Source organism: Peromyscus eremicus, unplaced genomic scaffold, assembly GCF_949786415.1.
Source record: "Peromyscus eremicus unplaced genomic scaffold, PerEre_H2_v1 PerEre#2#unplaced_113, whole genome shotgun sequence".
Taxonomy (NCBI): domain Eukaryota; kingdom Metazoa; phylum Chordata; class Mammalia; order Rodentia; family Cricetidae; genus Peromyscus; species Peromyscus eremicus.
The window spans coordinates 260,216-279,201 of NW_026734352.1; the positions used below are offsets into that span (position 1 = coordinate 260,216).

The window sequence follows — 18,986 nt, forward strand, 5'->3', positions numbered from 1 at the left end:
GCTTGTGAAATGTGATCCTTTAATGGAAGTAATGCTATGTGTACCAGCAAGCAGATGTGACTTCAGATCCTGCTTTGACTACACTCAGTGTTGGACTGTAACCTTCAGTCCTAAGATGAATAAATACTTTCCCCCCTTAAGATGCTTTTGGTCAGAGGTTTGCAGATTTTCTTTTTCTGTTTTCAGTCACAGCAAGAGAAGTGCAAGTGGAATATGTACAGAGCTGAATTGAAAGCAGATGAAAATTCCTCTGGCACTCTAGTAAAGCAGCATTCAACATCTGCCATTCCAAAGCAAAGGTCACAAAGAGAAACATCCAGACCCAAGGCAGCTTTCGTTGAAACTCTGGTTCTTGGCACCATAGATTCTCTCTCAGTGGATACTCAACAGGCCTTACAGAACCAAGAGCCCCTTTCATCTCAGGAGAGAGGTAAACCAATAGAAGCTATGAAGACAGTGAGGTATCAGTGAGTGTTCCCACCAGAGCCACACACAGAACTCACTTAAACAGGGAAACAGTGAGCTTCATCCCCTGATATTATTATTTTAAGTGTATGGGTGTTTTGTCTACAGGTAAGTCTGTGCACCACATGCATGATTGGTGCCCAGGGAGGACAGAAGGCACTGGATGCCCAGGACTACAGTTATAGGTAGTTATGACTCATCATGTAGGTGCTGGGAGTGGAATCCAGGTCCTCCAGGAGGGCAGGCAGTGCTCTGAACTGCTGAGCCATCTCTCAGCCTCTCTCCTAACTTTTTGATTGTTTGCTTTTGAGACAGGGCTTCTCTGCAGACCAGCATGGCCTCATTTCAGAGATCTGCCTGTCTCTACCTCCTGAGTGCTGGCCTTAAGGGCCACCATGTCTGGATTTCTTTCTCCTAGGTTTTCACAACTTACTTCAATTGCCTGAAATTTGAATTCTTTCTGATTCTATTTGGAAATCAAACTCTGTGGATACTGTCGAAATCAGGAGGTGGGGACCCCACCCACTTTTAAAAGTTTTTTTAAAAAAATAATAACTAAGCCGGGCGGTGGTGGCGCACGCCTTTAATCCCAGCACTCGGGAGGCAGAGGCAGGTGGATCTCTGTGAGTTCGAGGCCAGCCTGGGCTACCAAGTGAGTTCCAGGAAAGGCGCAAAGCTACACAGAGAAACCCTGTCTCGAAAAACCAAAAAAAAAAAAAAAAATAGTAATAACTACCTATGAAGGCACATGATAGTTACAAAAAAGTAAAAAAAAATTAAAGTTTTAGAAAACAGAAAATTTCTCATACTTTTGGATTGACATGATTAAAAGATGAAACTGTCTATACTGTCAAAATCTATCTATTGATCTTGGTAATTCTTGTGAAAATTCCATTGATATTGCTCACAAAAAAAGAGAGAAAAAAACTACAATTCATATGATGGTAAAAAGACCCTAAAAAATAATCCAAAGCAGGAAAAATCACTGCAGGTTATCAGAATATTTGATCTCAAGACTTGGTTCTAAGTGGCAGGAACATCATGGTACTATCAGAAAACAGAAGAGTAGACCAGTAGAATAGACAGAAGACACAGAAATGAAGCCACACAGCTAGAACCACCCTGGTCTTTAACAAAATTTTTGTTTTTTATTTATATGTCTGTGTCCAGGTGTATGGCAGTGAATGGGAGTGCCCTTGGAGGACAGAAGAGGACTTTGGATCCCCTGGAGCTGGAGCTACTTACTGGTGGTTGTGAGTTGACAGATTGGATACTGGGAAGCAAACCTGTATCCTATGTCAGTGCAGAAAGTTCTCCTAACCATTGAGCCATCCTTCCAGGCCCCAACATACTTTTGACAAAGATGCCAAAAACATACATTGGGGAAAATGATATTTTTTGAGTAAGTAGTTCTGGATATTCACACATAGAGGATGAAATTAGATTCTCATCTCTCCTCCAACCAAAAGTGCAGTTCAAACTGGACAAAGATCCTAAGGTGAGACCTGAAACCACTAGAGAAAAAGCTACAGAAAACAGCTTAATATATGGGCATATGCAAGAACATTCTGAGAAGAAATCCAGTACACAATATATTCCAAGAACTCAACAAATAGGCCGCCAAAAATTGAAAACCGTACTCCAATAGCCAGGAAGCAATCCCCAGTATAAAAAGACAGCCTGGCAAATGGGAGAAGATCAGTCCGCAGATTAATATCTAGGCTCTGTAATGAATTTCAAAACTTGAATATCAAAAAAAATCTTCCAATTAATAAATGGACAAGTAAATTGAAGAAATACAACTATAATTGTATTTAATATAATTAAATTTAATATAATTTAATATAATTGTAATATAATCATGTACTTACTCAGATCTCCCAAAATAAAGGCTACATAATCTAAGAAAATCCAGAGAAATCACTTCCTAATGGACTGGCTCAAAGGAAGCATTGGGATGCTTGGTTATCACAAGCAGAGGTCTCAAAAGTATCATGTACTGGAAGCTGATGAAGGAAGGACAGAGATGCAGAGCTTTAGGGCCACTTCACTGAGCATGATGGAGCTGTGTTTACAGAAGAGGTGAGAAATAAAAAGTTTGCTTCACCAGGGACATCAGAACTGGTGTGCCACTTCAGTGCCTTTGCAGAGCTCCATGGTAGAATGTAATCTCGTGGAAACAACTAACATTTGAAAGCAGGGGTGGAGTGTTGTGTAACAATTTTCCCTTTTTTGATATGAATTTTTTCTGTTGGTTTTGAGATTAGAATTACATTATTTTCTCTTCCCTTTCATCCTTTCAGACTCTCCCTACAGTCTTCCTTGCTCTTTTTCTAATTTATGACATCTCTTTTTATTAATTGTTGTTGCATGCATGTGTATACACATGCAGTTGTAGATTGCTAACTGTAAACTGATCATTCTGTATTGCTAGCATGTATGATACTGGATATCCAAATTGTGTGCTCTTCCCTGGCTAAAACTATTTCTTTAAGGCTCAGAAAGTTCTATGGAAAGATGGAGGACGTTCATAAGACTCAGGCATTAAACCATGGCTGGGAAAGCTGAAACTTACAAGATTAATAAGGCCCTTCCCCTCCCAAGGTTATACAGGTGTTGAGTAGGACAGCTGAAGAGATGAGTCATACAGAGATATTCAGGCTTCTAGTTTTCATGAGTCACCCATTTTAATATGAGCCTTTGTGATGCTACTGCATTTGAGTTATTCATATTCCTGTAAGTAATCCCTTACCTATACTCCTGTCAATTAACTTCAATAAACTCATTAATTTGTGGGAGTAGAAATTACATGGTGTTCCCTGGGAGGCAGACAGGTAAAGAAAGGGGGAACTAATAAATAATACCAATGGTCAATTTCTAGCTTCCTTTTGACTTTTCCATCCAGAGACAAAGCCATAGTGGGCTTTTTCTTCCACCAGCAGGCTCCCACTTCCAGATATCTGGTTCAGGCTAGATAGGTATGTTCAGGCTAGACAGATACGTTCAAGATTAGTCCTGAAGATGTTTACCTGAAGCTGCAGATGATCATAGCTCTTGTGAGTGAGCTATGGCTATGTCATGTCCAAAAGACAGCATTTCACAGCAGGTCCCCTCATCCTCAGTCACGATATTCAGGATCCATTTCCATAATGCTCCCTAAGTCCATGGCGAGTGGCTGACCTTTGTGCCCCGTTTAGGACTTAAGCGTTCATGGTCACTTCAGCATTTTGAAGTTTCAAGGCTGTGTGCACTTACTGCTGCCTACTACAGAAAGAAGAACCTCTGACCAAGACTGACAGCTGAAGAGATCTAATTGTAGAAACAGAAATACTTACAAAGCAGTTACTAGTACTGTGTACTGTACTAATTCCTTCCTATAGTGCAGATCAGAAGGAAATGAATTAAACACTAACTCCATGTCACTGCTGCACCAGTGATTTTCTCATAGTCTGTGGGCTACCATTTAAATGGTACTTTCTTTTCCTTTAACGAAAAGTCTTAATTTCATGAGATCCTTTGTGTTAATTTTTGGTCTCATTTCCTATTAGATGAGAGTCCTATTCAGAAAAGCCTTACCCGTGCTTAGAAGTGGGAGTATTTTCTCTACCGTGTCCTTTGGCATTTTCAGAGTATCAGGTCTCATTTTGACATCCATGACCCATTTGGTGCAGAGGCTATGTATGGCAGAAGATAAGGGGCACAGTTTCATTTTCTGTATTCTGAAAACAATTTTTCACAACCACTATATTTGAGACAGTATCTTCAAATGCTAACACACACACACACACACACACACACACTGAAATACAAATATGCATGCAATGTTACACTCAGTATTCACAAGTGCATTCTGCATATAAAATGGATCACTTTGAAATAACCAGCTATGTAGTAAGTAATATGAGGCCAAGCTCTGACCACTCAGAGTAAGGCATGGAAACCATTTGCATTTGAATAAATTCTCAGCCAGACTTATAGCCTGGCTCAAATACTGCAGATTGAGGGGTCATTTTCTTGGGTCCTCAGACCCTTATCACACTAATAAAATAAAAAACAAAACAAAACTGTAAACACAGGACAGGACAAATGATTCTTACTTTTGATGATGAATAATATTTAAATTGCCCGTAATTCCAGCATTTCATTAGTTTTAGTTATTAAAAGCCCAAAGCACAAGGCTGCCTGGAAAGGAGCAGAATCATGTGGAAGACAAGGGTGGCCAGATGCAACCTCACATACAATGCGACAGAAAAACCGACCCTGCCTTCACTGTCCTCCCTTCTTCTCAGTGAGGAAGTTCAAGATTGGAGTCCTGGAAAAAAGGATACAACATGGTGGAGAAGGCAGAGAAACTGTTGAGCACAATCCTAAGGTGAAGCGGTTTTGTTTGAAAGCAAGACAATAATCGGCCATAGAGTGACACCATTTCAGTAAGAAAGAACACTTGTGTGTTGTGTGCTAGTTACACGTGAACAGCACATGAGGATGACCTCCACGGCAAAGGGTGGACTGCTTTTCACTGCCTTCCATTCTCTACATTTGGAAGTTTGAACCACACAAATAGTTCAAAGTAGAACTGTTTAATTTATATTCAAAACAGCCTTGATATCATTTAATGTATCATTAACAACTCATCCGTTACAAAAAAAAGTGCCAACTGATGCACGTTTCTACTAAGAAAAAGTGCTTTAGGGGAGAAGGAACTTGAGGTCATTTTTCTGTACATTTGCTCAATGTTTCTATGAGACCAAAATTTCCCTGCAAAAAAAATAACAAATATACGGCACAGTATACACTTCTGTAGGTAAGAGGTTCTGGGAAGTTAGCGACAATGATACAACAACGTGGATATTGATTCTCACTGAATCCTTAGGAAAGCAAATAATCAGCTTGCTCAGGACCTGATGTGGATGTTGGTCCTTGCAGTTCATGTGGTGAACACTGACTCCAAAGGTGTTAAGAAAGGTAGGACCTGGGCTAGAGAGATGGCTCAGAGGTTAAGAGCACTGGCTATTCTACCAGAGGTCCTGAGTTCAATTCCTAGCAACCACGTGGTGGCTCCCAACCATCTATAATGAGATCTTGTGCCCTCTTCTGGCCTGCAGGCATACATGCAGACAGAGCACTGTATATGTAATAACTAAATAAATCGTTAAATAAAATAAAACTTATTTAAAAAAAAAAAAAAAAGAAAAAAAGAAAGGTAGGACCTTTGATCCCTATGTTCCAGGATCTTTGGTACAGGAAGGCACTCTGCACACACTATCATAAGAGAAACACCATCAGGAAGCCAGCCAACAAACCCTTTATCTGCAATGGTGTACTACCCGCAAGATATGCTAGGTCAATGGTGGCTCAAAGCTTGTGGGAGTAACCAGCCAATGCCTGATTTGACTTAAGGCCAACCCCACAAGATGGAACCCTTACCCATCACTGCTTGGGTGACCAAAGATAGATAGTCCAGTGACCTAGGGTAAAACCAAATAACTACTGGCCTAAAAAAGAAAAAAATTACATGATGATAAAACGGCTCGTAATGGTATTCTACTATACTTATAGATCAGTGCCTTGTTCAGCCATCATCAGAGAATACTCCTTCTGCAGCAGATGGTTACAAATATAGAAACCCATAGCCAGACATTATGCAAAGGGTAAGAGACCTTGGAACATACAACCTAAAACAGAATGTCTCCATTAAATCCCTCCCATCAGAGCTCAGGTAATCCTGTGGAAGAAGAGCCAGAAGGGATGGAGGACACCAAGAAAATAAGACCTTTTAAATCAACATCAACAAAGCTCATATGAACTCACAGAGACGGAAGCAGCATGCACAGAGCCTGCACAGGTCTGCACCAGGTCCTCTGTGCTCCTAGTTTATAGTATTTTTATGGATTCCTCAGGGTGCTAATGCATGGTCTCTGATTCTTGTGCCTTCTCTTGGGCTCTTTTTCTTCTGTTGGTTTGTCCTGTCCAACTTCGATGTGATAGTTTTTGTTTTATCTCATTATATTTTATTATGTTCTATTTTTAAAAATGTTTAAATCAATGGATAAATGATGAATGAATGAATAAAACCTGGCCACTAGAGTGAAAGGTTAACAACTGAAGTGTCATTTATACCTGCTAAGAGAGGGAAATCAGTTTTCTTCAATAGAGTGACAATGGGTACACCAACCACTCCAGGCCAGGTCTCATGTTCAGGAGTTCAGGAGTAGTTGACCAACATATAATGTACTCCACAATTTTTTTGTATGCTTTTGTTTGGTCACAGTTTGGTGGGTTTTGTTTTTTTGTTTCTGTTTTGCTTTGGGGTGGTGTTTTATTTTATTTTCTTCGTTTGGGGGCTTTGTTTTATAGGGTTTTGTTTGTTTTTTTGTGAAAGAACTCGAAGTTGGGTGGGTAAGGAGGGATAAAGGATCTGGAAGGACTTGGGGGATGGGGAGAATATGATAAATTATATTTAAATTTAAAATAATTTTAAATAATAAAATGTTGTCGCGGTGTGTCGGTGGCACCGGTGTGTGGCACCTTAAGAATGAATCTAGCCTTTCTTGGCTGCAAGGGGGTCCAGCCTCTAAGTCTATTTATGTAGATTCCTTTTCTTTTCTTTTTTGAGGGAGGGTCTTACTATGTAGCCTTGGCTGGCCTGGAACTCACTGTGTAGACCAATCTGTCCCCAAACTCATAGAGATCTGCTTGCCTCGAGTGTGCAGATTTTTTGACTGCCACAGTTATCAGGGCTATGGCTATATCTGTGGCTACCAGCAGTGGTTGCCTGAATGATGCCCAGGACCCAGGTCATGTGATACCCCAAGGTAAACGATGCTCAAAGGTTTTTAAAACATAGTTGTAGTGGTGTTTTTTTTTTTTTTCTTTTCCTTAGTAAATCTCTTTAGGGGACTGGAGATATGGTTAAGAGCACTTGCTGCAGTGCCGACCGGTGCCTCTTTTGTGACGCGGCAGATGAGGAGACTCCAGCGCTCGCCATGGCGGACGAGAAACCCAAGGAAGGAGTCAAGACTGAGAACAACGAACATACTAAGTTTAAGATTAAGAGGCATACACCACTTAGTAAACTAATGAAAGCCTATTGTGAACGACAGGGTTTGTCAATGAGGCAGATCAGATTCTGGTTTGATGGGCAACCAATCAATGAAACAGATACACCTGCACAGTTGGACGTGGAGGATGAAGATACGATTGATGTGTTCCAGCAGCAGACAGGAGATGTCTACTAAAAAGTGAACCTGGTACTTTACTCCAGAATTTTGTTATAGACCAAGAATACATTCCCAATTAGAAAGCTGCAATTTGGTTCCACCACATCCTGACTACTGCAGTGTAGTTTTCTCTATTCTTTCATTTCCCTGTCCCCATTTCTTTATTGTACATAAAGTAACTGGTGTACGTGCACAAGCATTTGAGCTTTTTTCTTTTTTAAACTAAATGGCCAATGTTCTGTTTTGATTGACATCAGATGGAGATGGTCTGGGGGAAAGTACTGGTTCTGTGAAAATATCCCCCTCTCTCCATCAGTGGCATGCTCATCCAGCTCTTACCTTTATATTACAGTAAGTTATTTTGCTCTCAATGTTTTAACAAAAGAACCCAACAACAAAATCCTTGCATACATTGTTTGATTGGAGAATTTTAATGTTTTTCATTTATCATTGTAAAACCAAGGACAATTTTATAACTTTTTTGTTAGATGTAGGGCAATCTCTCTTTAAGTAGGGGTAAATTACTCTTGAACAAATGATCCTAGTTTTCCCTTCAAGTCAAGGGTCTTGTTGTTTTAATAAACTTCTCGTTTAAAAAAAAAAAAAAGAGCACTTGTTGCCCTCGGAGAGGTCCTGAGTTCAGTTCCCAGCACCGACAGAGTGATTCACAACCATCTATAACTCTAGTTTCATGAGATCCAATTCCTTCTCTTGACCTCTGTGGGCACCAGGGATGCACATGGTGCTCAGACAAAGATACAGGCAGCATAAGTATGTATGCAAAATAAAATAAAAATAAAAATGAATAAATCTAAAAAAGTTCTTTTAAAAATTTAAAGAGATTAAAATTGAGAGGTAGCACAAGAGAGAGCATGGAGGGAGGGAGGGAAGGAGGGAGAGAGAAAGAATATGTATGTGCAGGTTGCAGGAGTTGGTTTTCTTTTTTTAAAAAATAATTTATTTTTATTTTATGTGCATTGGTATTTTGCCTGCTTGTATGTCTGTGTGAGGGTGTTGAGTTCCCTGGACCTGGAGTTACAGACAGTTGTGAGCTGCTATATGGGTGTTGGGAATTAAACCCAGGTCCTCCAGAAGAGCAGTCAGTGCTCTTAACCATTGAGCTATTTCTCCAGCCCCAGGAGTTGGTTTTCTCCTTCTGCCATGTAGGTCCTAGAGATTGAACTCAGGTCATAAGCTTGGCAGCAAATACCTTTACCTGCTGAGCCACCTTGACAGCCCTTATGATTAATTTTAATTGCCAATTTGACACAACCTAGAGTCACCCAGAAAAAGTCTCAATGAGGGACTGCCCATATTGGATTGGCCTATGAGTATATCTGTTCAGATTATCTTGATTATGTTAATTGAGGTGAGAAGTTCTCTACCCACTGTGGGTGGCACCATTCCCTAGGCAGGAGATCCTGGACTGTATGTAGAGATGGTACTAAGCAGTTGTAGGCATGCATGAATTCATTTTTCTCTCTGCTCTTGACTGTGGATGTGACTAGTTACTTCAAGTTCCTGCATTGGCTTCTCCACAGTGATGGACTACAACTGCTGTTTAGTAATTTCTTTCAAGATTACATACTTTCATCTTGGAGGAAAGCTTGTTAAGACATAGAATGTTAAAAGGGAGATGAAGGAACAGGATGGGCTAAGGGAATGTGAAATATTTCATTCTTCAGGGGATTCACTAGCTTCAGGAAGTCACTGAAACTGATTAGATTTACTAGGCCCCGCCCTCTCCAAGCCTACATGAGTAATAAAGACTACCACGAGACAGTCACAGACAAGATGAGTTTTCTGGAAGAAGCATAGACCAGCCTTGTTGCCTGGGAGAGGCTCAGACTAGCTGAGCTAACTGCAAAGGACAATCTCCAAACTATTGAGCTGCCTGCAGGTTGTGTAGTGGGCTCAAGGTTTCCAGTTTTCATATGCTATCACCCGTGCTTCAGTGGACTTTGGTAATGAAACTGTCTTTGAGTTATTTCTGCTCCTGTAAGTAATCCCTTACTCATATTCGTGTAAATAATCTCAACTAATTGGTTCACCAGGTGGGACATTTCTTCGATCTGTAGTTGGTTCCCTAACTGGGGTTAGTAAATGTTTGCTCACGTCTCCCCAGGAATAGCATCATACAACAGAGACCTGGAAGGATAAGCCAGACAGCCCTTTTCTCTCTTAAAATAGTTTTTGTCAGGTTATCCTTTCACAACAACAGAAATAAAGCCAAGACATCTTTGAGTGAATATGAGAACAAATGTGTGGGGGCAGGACTATTGTGGAATATTAGCTTAAGATGTGTTACATTTGTATATGGAATATTTGTTTAATGATGCCAAGAGATGTTGCATTCTTTTATGTTGCATTTGTTTAACTTTGTAAAGCTGTGTTACTCTGACTAAAACACCTGATTGGTCTAATAAAGCACTGAATGGCCAACAGAGGGATATGCCTAGGCGGGAGAGGGATATGTGGGGCTGCTAGGCATAGAGAATAAATAGAAGGAGAAATCTCGGTTAGAAAAGAAGAAGGAGAATAGGGAGGGGCAAGAAAAGGAGAAGGAGAGGAGGATGCCAGGCACCCTGCCACAACACCAGCCATGGAGTAAGAAGGGAAGAAAGACATACTGTTATGTGATACTTTGTGTTCTGACAAATAAAGCTTGCTTGGACAGTCAGAGGCTGGAGCTAGCTACTAGTTAACCATAGAGGTCTGGAGGTCTGCACAGAGAGGAACAGGAAGTGAAAAGGTGGGGCAGAGACAGGATAATGGCCCTTTTGGACTGGAGGAACGGAAGAGGAAGGAAACGACTGTGGCTTCTCTCCTGCTCTCGTCTCAGGTTTTTATTGATAAGATTAATTATATTCATGATTCAGTATAGAATAAAGAAAAGTAAAAAGCCCAGAGGCAAAATGTAGAAGAGAAACACATTAAGTTAGAAAAGCTGGCTAGAAACAAACCAAGCTAAGATCAGGCATTCATAAGTAAGAATAAGTCTCCATGTATTTATTTGGGAGCTGGGTGGTGGGTCCCCAAAGAGTTTTAAAAAAACAAAAACAAAAAACAAAACAACTATACAGGACACATGGTAAAATCAACTCACACTTTTATAGCATCTCCAAGGTTAAAATGCCTTTCTATGCAGTACTAGGCATGAGGGGTTGTGAGGGCTTACAGATTAATCGGTGAGGAGTTTTACAAGGCCAGGTGATTTGACATTGAGTGTGTACTCAGTGCTTGGTGTTCAAGTCTTCTGTCCCCACTCCTGTTCCTTGGATTCTAGTTATCTGTCGCACAGCTGCCCATGGAAGACCTTGTGGGTGACATTGACTTCTGAAGCTCAACTCTCTCATGTCACACAGAGAGAGTAACTTACTGAGGCTGAGTTGCTGGGTTGCTTTTGGCTTTTGCTTTCTTTGTATCATCCCACTGCACCGAGAGTGACTGGGACAGTCCACTATGTTCTATGTGGCAGAAGTAGGGGTCTCTGTCCTGAGGAGGGACTTCCACCTCCACCCAGGACAGGTAGGTGCCATTTCCATTGGGAAAAACACCTCCTGATTTGGATGCCAGCATTTTGCCGGCCCGGTTCCAGTGCAGACTTATTCCTTGTGGGTAGAAGTCATAGGCCAGGCATTTGAATGTCCTTTTTCTTCCTGGGGCTGCACGGCTGGTGATTGTCACAGTGGGAGGATCTGTGGAGGGATCAAGTGTGGATGTTGAGAGTTTTAAGGTGGACTTTTTCCTTCCATGCTTTCATTCCTAACTCCCTGGATGACCATTTAATCTGACTCCACCAAGAGACCTTTGTGAAGCTCAGGAAGGTCTGAGGCTTCCCCCAAGCCTTCCCTGATGGGTTATGTAATATGTCCACAGCTACTTTCTCACTCCCTGCCTCATGTTGTGGTGTATTGACTTCAGTTGGCAACCGACGTCAGTTGAGACAGGGTTGGGGAGATAGCTTAGTGGGTAAAGGGCTGGCTGCATAAACATGATGATCTGAGCTTGGATCTCCAGAACACATGTAAAAGTTGGATGCAGTCATGCATGTCTCTGTCCCCAGAGCTCATATATGGTGATGGGTAACAGAGACAGGAAAATACCTGGAAGCTGGTTGGCAGGCTAGCCTGGTGTCTCAAACAAGGTAGAAGGTGGGGACCAATAGCTGAGGCTCTCTTCCAATCTCCACACATGCACCCTCATACATACATTTATGCATACATGCATATATAATACATCATACACACACAGAGAGAACAAAACATAGAGACAGGACCTCACTACGTGCGTAGCCCAGGCTGGTCTTGAACTTGTGTTATTCCTGCCCCAAGTGCTAGGATTACTGGCATGTACTACCATGCCCAGATTCTGAGTGTCTTAAGTGTGCTTTATAGCCCCACCCCCATCTCAGCCCAGCTCCTTCCTTCTGTCCACATCTCTGTCCATTAAGCTGTTTCATATTCTAAATAGTCATTTCCCCTTTTCTCCAGTGATGTTTCAGTGTGTGGCACTTGATTCTGCTCCTGTTTGTTCTTCCTTCCTAGCCAGACGTTTAACACACCTACCTCCTCACTACAAACAAGATGAGAGGCATCACTGTATCGAGGAACTGCTATGGAGTTTGGAATCTGAAATGTGGAATTTGAGTGCCAACTGAAGCTGAATCCCAGTTCTTTCTTTCTCCATCTCTCCCACCCCTTTCAGAGACAGGGTATAGCTCTCCTGGTACTTGTCATGGAGGCAGGCCCTGAACTCATGGCAATGCTCTCTACCCTTAACCTTCTGAGTGCTGGGATTACAGCATGTGCTGCAAAGCAAGGATTATTTAGGGAACCTTGCAATTAAGCCAGTTTTGTTCCTGACTTGTGTGTGTGTGTGTGTGTGTGTGTGTGTGTGTGTATGTGTGTGTATGTGTGTGTGTGTGTGTATGTATTTAAGATTGAATCCAGACTCTTGTACATGCTAGGTAGGTGCTCTACCACTGAGCCACACCCCAGCCCCTCACTGGGGGATTCTAAGCAGGTACTCTACCACTGAGCCATACCCCAGCCCCTCACTGGGGGATTCTAGGCAGGTGCTCTACCACTGAGTCACATCCCAGCCTCTCATTGGGGGAGTCTAAGCAGGTGCTCTAAAACTGAGCTGTAACCCCTAGTTCTTTCCACTTTTTTGATGAACATTCGTTTTGGCTCTCACATCATGTCTTCAGAAGGAACGAATCCTAGTAGATGAAAGCTGAGGGAGTAAGGGACTAATAGGGATTGATGGGACAACCTGCCATGGTCCCCTGAGCCTGAGATCACCTTGGTTTTCAGTTTAGTACTTGGAGCAGATCATAAAAGCAGTGCATACCTTTTTGGTCCAGATGAGATCTGCTGTAGTTCAGGTACCTCTTCAGCATTGTGGGGCACTCCTCCTCTAGGTATGCCTTGGCTCGCTGTGTGTAGACTTTTTCTGCCTCCCACTTTAGCTTGGTGTTCTCAGCTGCTGGGACTAAGGGGATCCAGGCTGGGATTTCTTTGTTGAATTCGATGAAATCCTGTCCATCGTAGGCATACCTCCAGAATGCTCCATTGCTTCTGTTATTCAATAGCTCACAACCGAACATTCCCTGGAAGGTATGAGACCCTGAAGCCTCCCCGACCCCACAGGGATTCAGTCAGATGGGTGCCAACTCCAGCTGAGCAACTTTCATTCCTACATGCTTGGGAATCTAAACACTCAATTCTTTATCTTGGCAAACAGGTTACTGCTGTGGGATGATCCTTCTGTACGCTGTGAATATGTATTACTCTCATTGGTTAATAAAGAATCTGTTTGGCCAGTAGCCAGGCAGGATAAGGTTAGGCAGAAAAACCAAACTAAGGAGGGGATGGAGAAGGATGGAGCAAGAGAGATGCCAGTGAACCACCCAAGAAACAAGATGCCAGAGGACCAGTAATGCCACAGACCATATGGCAATACATAAATGAATAGAAATGGGTTAATTCAAATGTAAAAAGAGCTAGTTAATAATAAGCCTGAGCTAATGGCCAAGCATTCTGTAATTAGTATAACCCTCTGATTGGTTATTTGGGAATTGGCAGGTGGGAGAGAAATGTCCATTTACAGGTTACTAGCCAGGCACACAGCAGAGGAAGAAACTGTATTTGGCTGGGTGTTTCAGGCCTCTCTCAGAGGAAATGCATTCTTTATACTTGGAGAATTTCATGATTATGGACAGATTCCAAGTCTATTTCTTTCTAACAGTGTCAGATACTCTGGGTGACTTTGAACTCCTGACCCTCTTGTCTTCATTTCACTAGTGCTGGGTTTACAGGTGTGTGACACCATACCCAGTTTTATGTGGTGCTGGGGATTGAACCCAGGACCTCTGGTGTGCTAGGCAAGCACTCAGATTTCAAGTCTTTTTCATCGTCTCATCTAACAAACTTATGTGTTTTAGTGGATGGTGAATTCTTCAGAATTAAACATAGTCACACTGAACTGCATTTCCACGTTAAATAGGAATTATTTGTGGTTTCTTATAGATTATAGGAATTTCTACATGCCACTTTCTATTTTGCATTTAAATCACTACTCTTTACATAATTGGATCACTTCCCTCTTTTCAGTGGTTAGTATCTTATTTATTGTTTGTTTATTTTTGGGACAGGGTCTCACTTTGTAACCCAGGCTGGCTTGGATCTCATTACGTAGCCTGGGCTGCCACAAACTCATGGCAATCACCCTGTCTTTGCTTTCTGGATGCTGAGATTACTGATAAGCCACCATTCCTGGTGTTTACTCCAAACCTCTAAATCCTTAATCCCCTTGCCCATGAACACAAAGTGACCTGCCTAGCACAGGTCAGTCTGATTACAACAGCGGATATTTACCCAGTCCTGAGTGGTGCTGTTGGCACAGGCTCAAAAAAAGCTCTTAAGCTGTCTGGGTTTAAATTCCAGATCTTCCCCTGGTCCACCCACCTGCCTTGTTAAGTGAACTATGAAATATAATTAAGCTTAAGCAAAATACTTAAAAAAATCTTTGAAATGACAACAGTAATAATAATCTTTGAAGATGTTATTTTGAGCATTAAATGTGATCATACCTGAGGCTAGCACAGAGCAAGTACTCAGTAAATGTAAGTTACTGTTACCTTCTTTCTTAATAATTAGATAATTGTGGTGTGTGTGTGTGTGTGTGTGTGTGTGTGTGTGTGTGTTTGGTGTAAGTGCATGTAAGTGTGCATGCACACTCAGAGCCCACAGAGTGCTGGGATGTTCCTCTATTGTTCTCCACCTGGATAGTGTTGAATCTGATACTTTCTCAAGTGGGCAGGAACATGGAGTTGAAAGGTCAGTGTCCCTGGGTAAGAAGTGACTCTGATACCACTTCTTTTAGGGGCTGAGGTCTGGAGTGAAAATAAAAGAAGCCATGGGGAAGGAGGAGGTCAATGTGAGTACGGAGGATGGGAGGTGTTGTGGGTGAACCTGTGCATGGCTATCTGTGCTTACTGCTCCTCCTTTGTGTGTGTGTGTGTGTGTGTGTGTGTGTGTGTGTGTGTGTGTGACTAGTTCCAGCCTGGGGAATCTTTTCCAGTCATATTCATGGGGCTGCTCAGGTAAAGCACTCCACCTCATTGGTCTGTAATATCTCACTGACCTGCACTGTCCTTGTAATAGTCCATGATGTCTTTCAGGGTCACGAGGAAGATCTCCTCCCTGGCCCTCTGAAGCTGGCTCTCCTTCTCCCAGTCCTCCATTCCTTCTACCTGGCTCCAAGGCCCCACGGGCTCCGCCTTCCTGCTGTTGCTGTCATAGTGGAAGAAGGCCTGGTCATTGAGAAACGCGGTGGCTTGAAACCTGGGGATGCCTTTGCTGGGCCTGGACAAGCTGGTGTAGAGGAAGATCAGAGAATAAGGCCCTGTGGAAGAGGGGAAGATTCTGAGGGGTGGGGTTCATGCCCAGGAGACCCACTGGGGAGGACCCGGCCATGGAGCTTCTTCCTCTGCTTTTACTGCTGCCTCACACTGTGGGAGGTTCACTCATGTGAAGGGGCGCTGTTTCTCCTGGGGATGCCATGTCAGAAACTGTTCTGTGTGTTGTCTCTACACTGTATCCTCTAATTTGCATGTAAAATTATTTCTGTGTGTGTGTGTGTGTGTGTGTGTGTGTGTGTGTGTGATATGTATGTGTTCTTGTGGGTGTGAGCACATGTGCATGATGTAGAGGTCAGAGGTCAAGTTGGGATGTCTTCCTTTATAGCTTTCCATCTTTTTTAAAAATTGTGTCTATTTGTGTGTGTGTGTGTGTGTGTGTGTGACTGTGTGTGCACAAGCATGCACATGCCACTGTGTGTATAGCAGTCAGAGGACAGCTTGTAGGAGCTGGTTCTCTCTATCATGTGGGTCCTAGGGATCAAATTTAGTTATCTGGCTTGGTGGTAAGTACTACTACTTCTGAGCCATGTCTCTGGTCTGACATCTTATTTTTTTGAGATGGGGTTTCTCACTGGACCTGGAGTTCATCAGTTCAGGCAGGTTGGGCCATAAATGAACTCTAGGGATCTGCCTCTACCTGTCAGTCTATCTACCTATCATCTATCTACTATCTATCTATCTATCTATCTATCTATCTATCTATCTATCTATCTGTCATATATTCATCCATCTACCCATTACCTGTCTATATCTTCCTGTCTATCTATTCATTCAGCCATCATCTATCTACCTATCCCTGTTTATATCTTTGCATCCATCCATGCACCCATGCATCCATGCATCCATCCATCCATCCATCTATCTACCTGTATATCTATCCCATTAGTTCTGTTCTCTAGAGGCCCCTTACTAATTCATATTTTTGGTATAGAATATACTTAACATTAAAAAATCTTTATTTAAAAAATTATATATACTGTACATGTGTGCAATATGCAAAGAGGCCAGAAAAGGGTGTCAGATCTCTTGGGGCTAGCGTTACAGGCAGTTATAAACTACCAAGTGGATTCTGGGAACTAAACCACAGGTCCTCTGCAAGAGCAACAAGTGCTCATAAGCGCTGAGCCCTCTTTACAGCCCCTTTAGAACATACTTAACATTCTAAAGACAGTGCCTTATTATAAAACAGACATAAATAACTATGTAACATTCTGGGAATGCACTAAGTTTTTAAACTGGTGCAGTTTGAAATCTTCATCCAAAATTTTGTGTGCAGCAAACAGCCTCATTCCCTGTCCTGGAACTGACTGTGGATCTCACTGGTTCCCCGCTGCCTCATCTCACTGCGGAGGAAGGTCCTGGTTTCCTCTCTTCTAGCCTGCCTCTGTATTTTTCCCCTGGGATCTTAGAAGAGGGGCAAGAGAGAAAGTAGAGGAAATTCATGAGGTCCGTATTCAGTTCCACTGTCTGACTCTGGGCAGGTCACTTTGCCTCTCTGGGTATACTTTTCCCATGTGAAAAAAAAAGTCTTTTGTGTGTCTATGTGGGTGGGTGTGCTCATGGGTATGTCACAGAGTGCAGGTGGGTCAGAGGACACGCTTGGATGTCAATCCTGCCTTCCACCTTGTTTGTTGCTGTGCAAGCCATGTTAGCTGGCCTATGGGCTTCTGGGGGATTCTTCTGCCCTGCCTCCTGTCTTGCCATAAGAAAGCTGAGATTGTAGACAGATGTGACCACATCTGGATTTCCGTGGGTCCTAGGGATCTGAACTTGAGTCCTCAAGATCATACTGAACCACCCCCCAGCCCTGATCCTCCTGCTTCCAGCTCCCATGTGGTGGGATGACAGGAATGAGACACATGGCTTGTGTGGTGCTGGGATAGTGAACCCCAGGCTTCATGCATACACAGCAGGCACCCTATGGACTGAGCTACACCGCTAGCCCTCAGATTCATGTTCCTTAAGGTCTCATTTAACACAAGTCCAGTGACTTCCAGAATGCTTCTACAAGGGTGATCTAGGTTAACTGGTAACTTTGCAAACTGGTTTAAAACTGGTTTACCACTGCACATATGGGAATCCCAGGTGCACGAGGGATCCTTCTTATGGCCCAGCATTCTGTTCTCTGCCTTCCCCTTATTTCTCCCCCAGTCTTCCTCTGTTTTGCCCACTCACCAGTCTCCTGAAGGACTGCAGGACCCAGAAGGAGAGGCAGGGACAGCAGGACAGGCACCATTGCTACTATAGTGCCCGGGAGGAAAGTCTACACAGCGAACATGGCTCTTTCCGTGAGGCCTGGCATCCTGCCCAGGGGAGGTGATTCCACAGCCAATGAGAGAGCTTAGAGGAACTCCTCCTCAGACAGCGTTGAAGACAGACACACAAACCGGCTGGGCAGAGGTGTGCTCACAGGCTTCACACACAGGGGCTGCTGAGAGCTGAGAAAGCCAGCCTAAGGACAGAGACCTTCTGTGTCCCTCAGATGAAAGAACGGCAGTGGGGTGGAGGAGTGTACAGCAGGTGGTAGATAGCTTGAAGGTGTGCCATTCTTACAGTATACGGTGACATCCCCTACCCTGGTGTCAGCAGGAGGATTTGGATATTGCTAAGACCATGTTGTAAGAATGAATTCTTCCTTCTACAAAAGTTCTGAATATGTCCAAAGTGTGGGCAAGATGTACTCTGGAAGATTACATCTCGTGAATTCAAGGGAAAACCTAAACACACCCTCCAGGTTCCCTTGCTTCAAGTAGACTTCATTGACTGACTGATCTAGACAGGATCTCACGTATCCTGAGCTGACCTTCAACTTCCTACGTGGTTGACAATGATTCCAATGCTTCTACATCCCAAGCCCTGGGATTACAGGCATGAGACACTACACTTGCTTTATGTGGTGCTGGGGATGGAACCTTTGCGCATGCTAGGCAAACACTCTGCCAACTGCACTACATCCCAGCCCCTTCGTTGACTTTAAAGACCACTAATTTTTGTAAGTCACATGGTTGAACAATATAGTCTCCCACTAGCTTTGCTATGAAGGCGAGAAAGCCACCAAATATCCTTTGTACCCTTGTTTACACAGAGACAAGATTCACAGAGAGGGAAACAAAAGGTGTCTGCTAAACAAAAGACGGATTAGGGCTAGGTGCTGCTCTCTGGAGCCAGGCCCCGTGCAGCCAGCGGGAACGCTGCCACAGGGGAGGGAGGAAGAGAGGGAGGGAATTCCTAACTATCCTGGAATTCCTAACTACCTTGCCACCCTCCTGTCTAAGACAAATCCCTTTAAAAGCCTCACACCTGCAGCTCTTTTCAGGGTGGTTTGTTTTTTTGTTTTTTTTTTTTTCAGGGTGGTCTTTGCAGCAGTGGCCTCC

At 43.0% G+C, this 18,986-nt stretch overlaps 2 protein-coding genes across 2 annotated transcripts; one reads left to right on the plus strand and one right to left on the minus strand.

Moving 5' to 3' along the window:
* The first annotated feature begins 5,156 nt into the window (after positions 1–5,156).
* LOC131901589 (small ubiquitin-related modifier 2-like) lies at positions 5,157–7,881 on the plus strand. Its single transcript, XM_059252698.1, has 3 exons — positions 5,157–5,430; positions 6,178–6,310; positions 7,349–7,881. The coding sequence occupies exon 3, from the start codon at positions 7,374–7,376 to the stop codon at positions 7,701–7,703; it is 330 nt and encodes a 109-aa protein (XP_059108681.1). The 5' UTR covers positions 5,157–5,430; positions 6,178–6,310; positions 7,349–7,373; the 3' UTR covers positions 7,704–7,881.
* Positions 7,882–10,794: 2,913 nt separating this feature from the next.
* LOC131901581 (zinc-alpha-2-glycoprotein) lies at positions 10,795–17,848 on the minus strand. The gene is made up of 4 exons (XM_059252690.1): positions 17,788–17,848; positions 15,336–15,596; positions 13,041–13,316; positions 10,795–11,383 (listed from the first exon to the last, which is right to left on the minus strand). Exons 1-4 carry the CDS (start codon positions 17,846–17,848, stop codon positions 11,061–11,063), a joined length of 921 nt encoding a protein of 306 aa, XP_059108673.1. The 3' UTR covers positions 10,795–11,060.
* Positions 17,849–18,986: the final 1,138 nt, after the last annotated feature.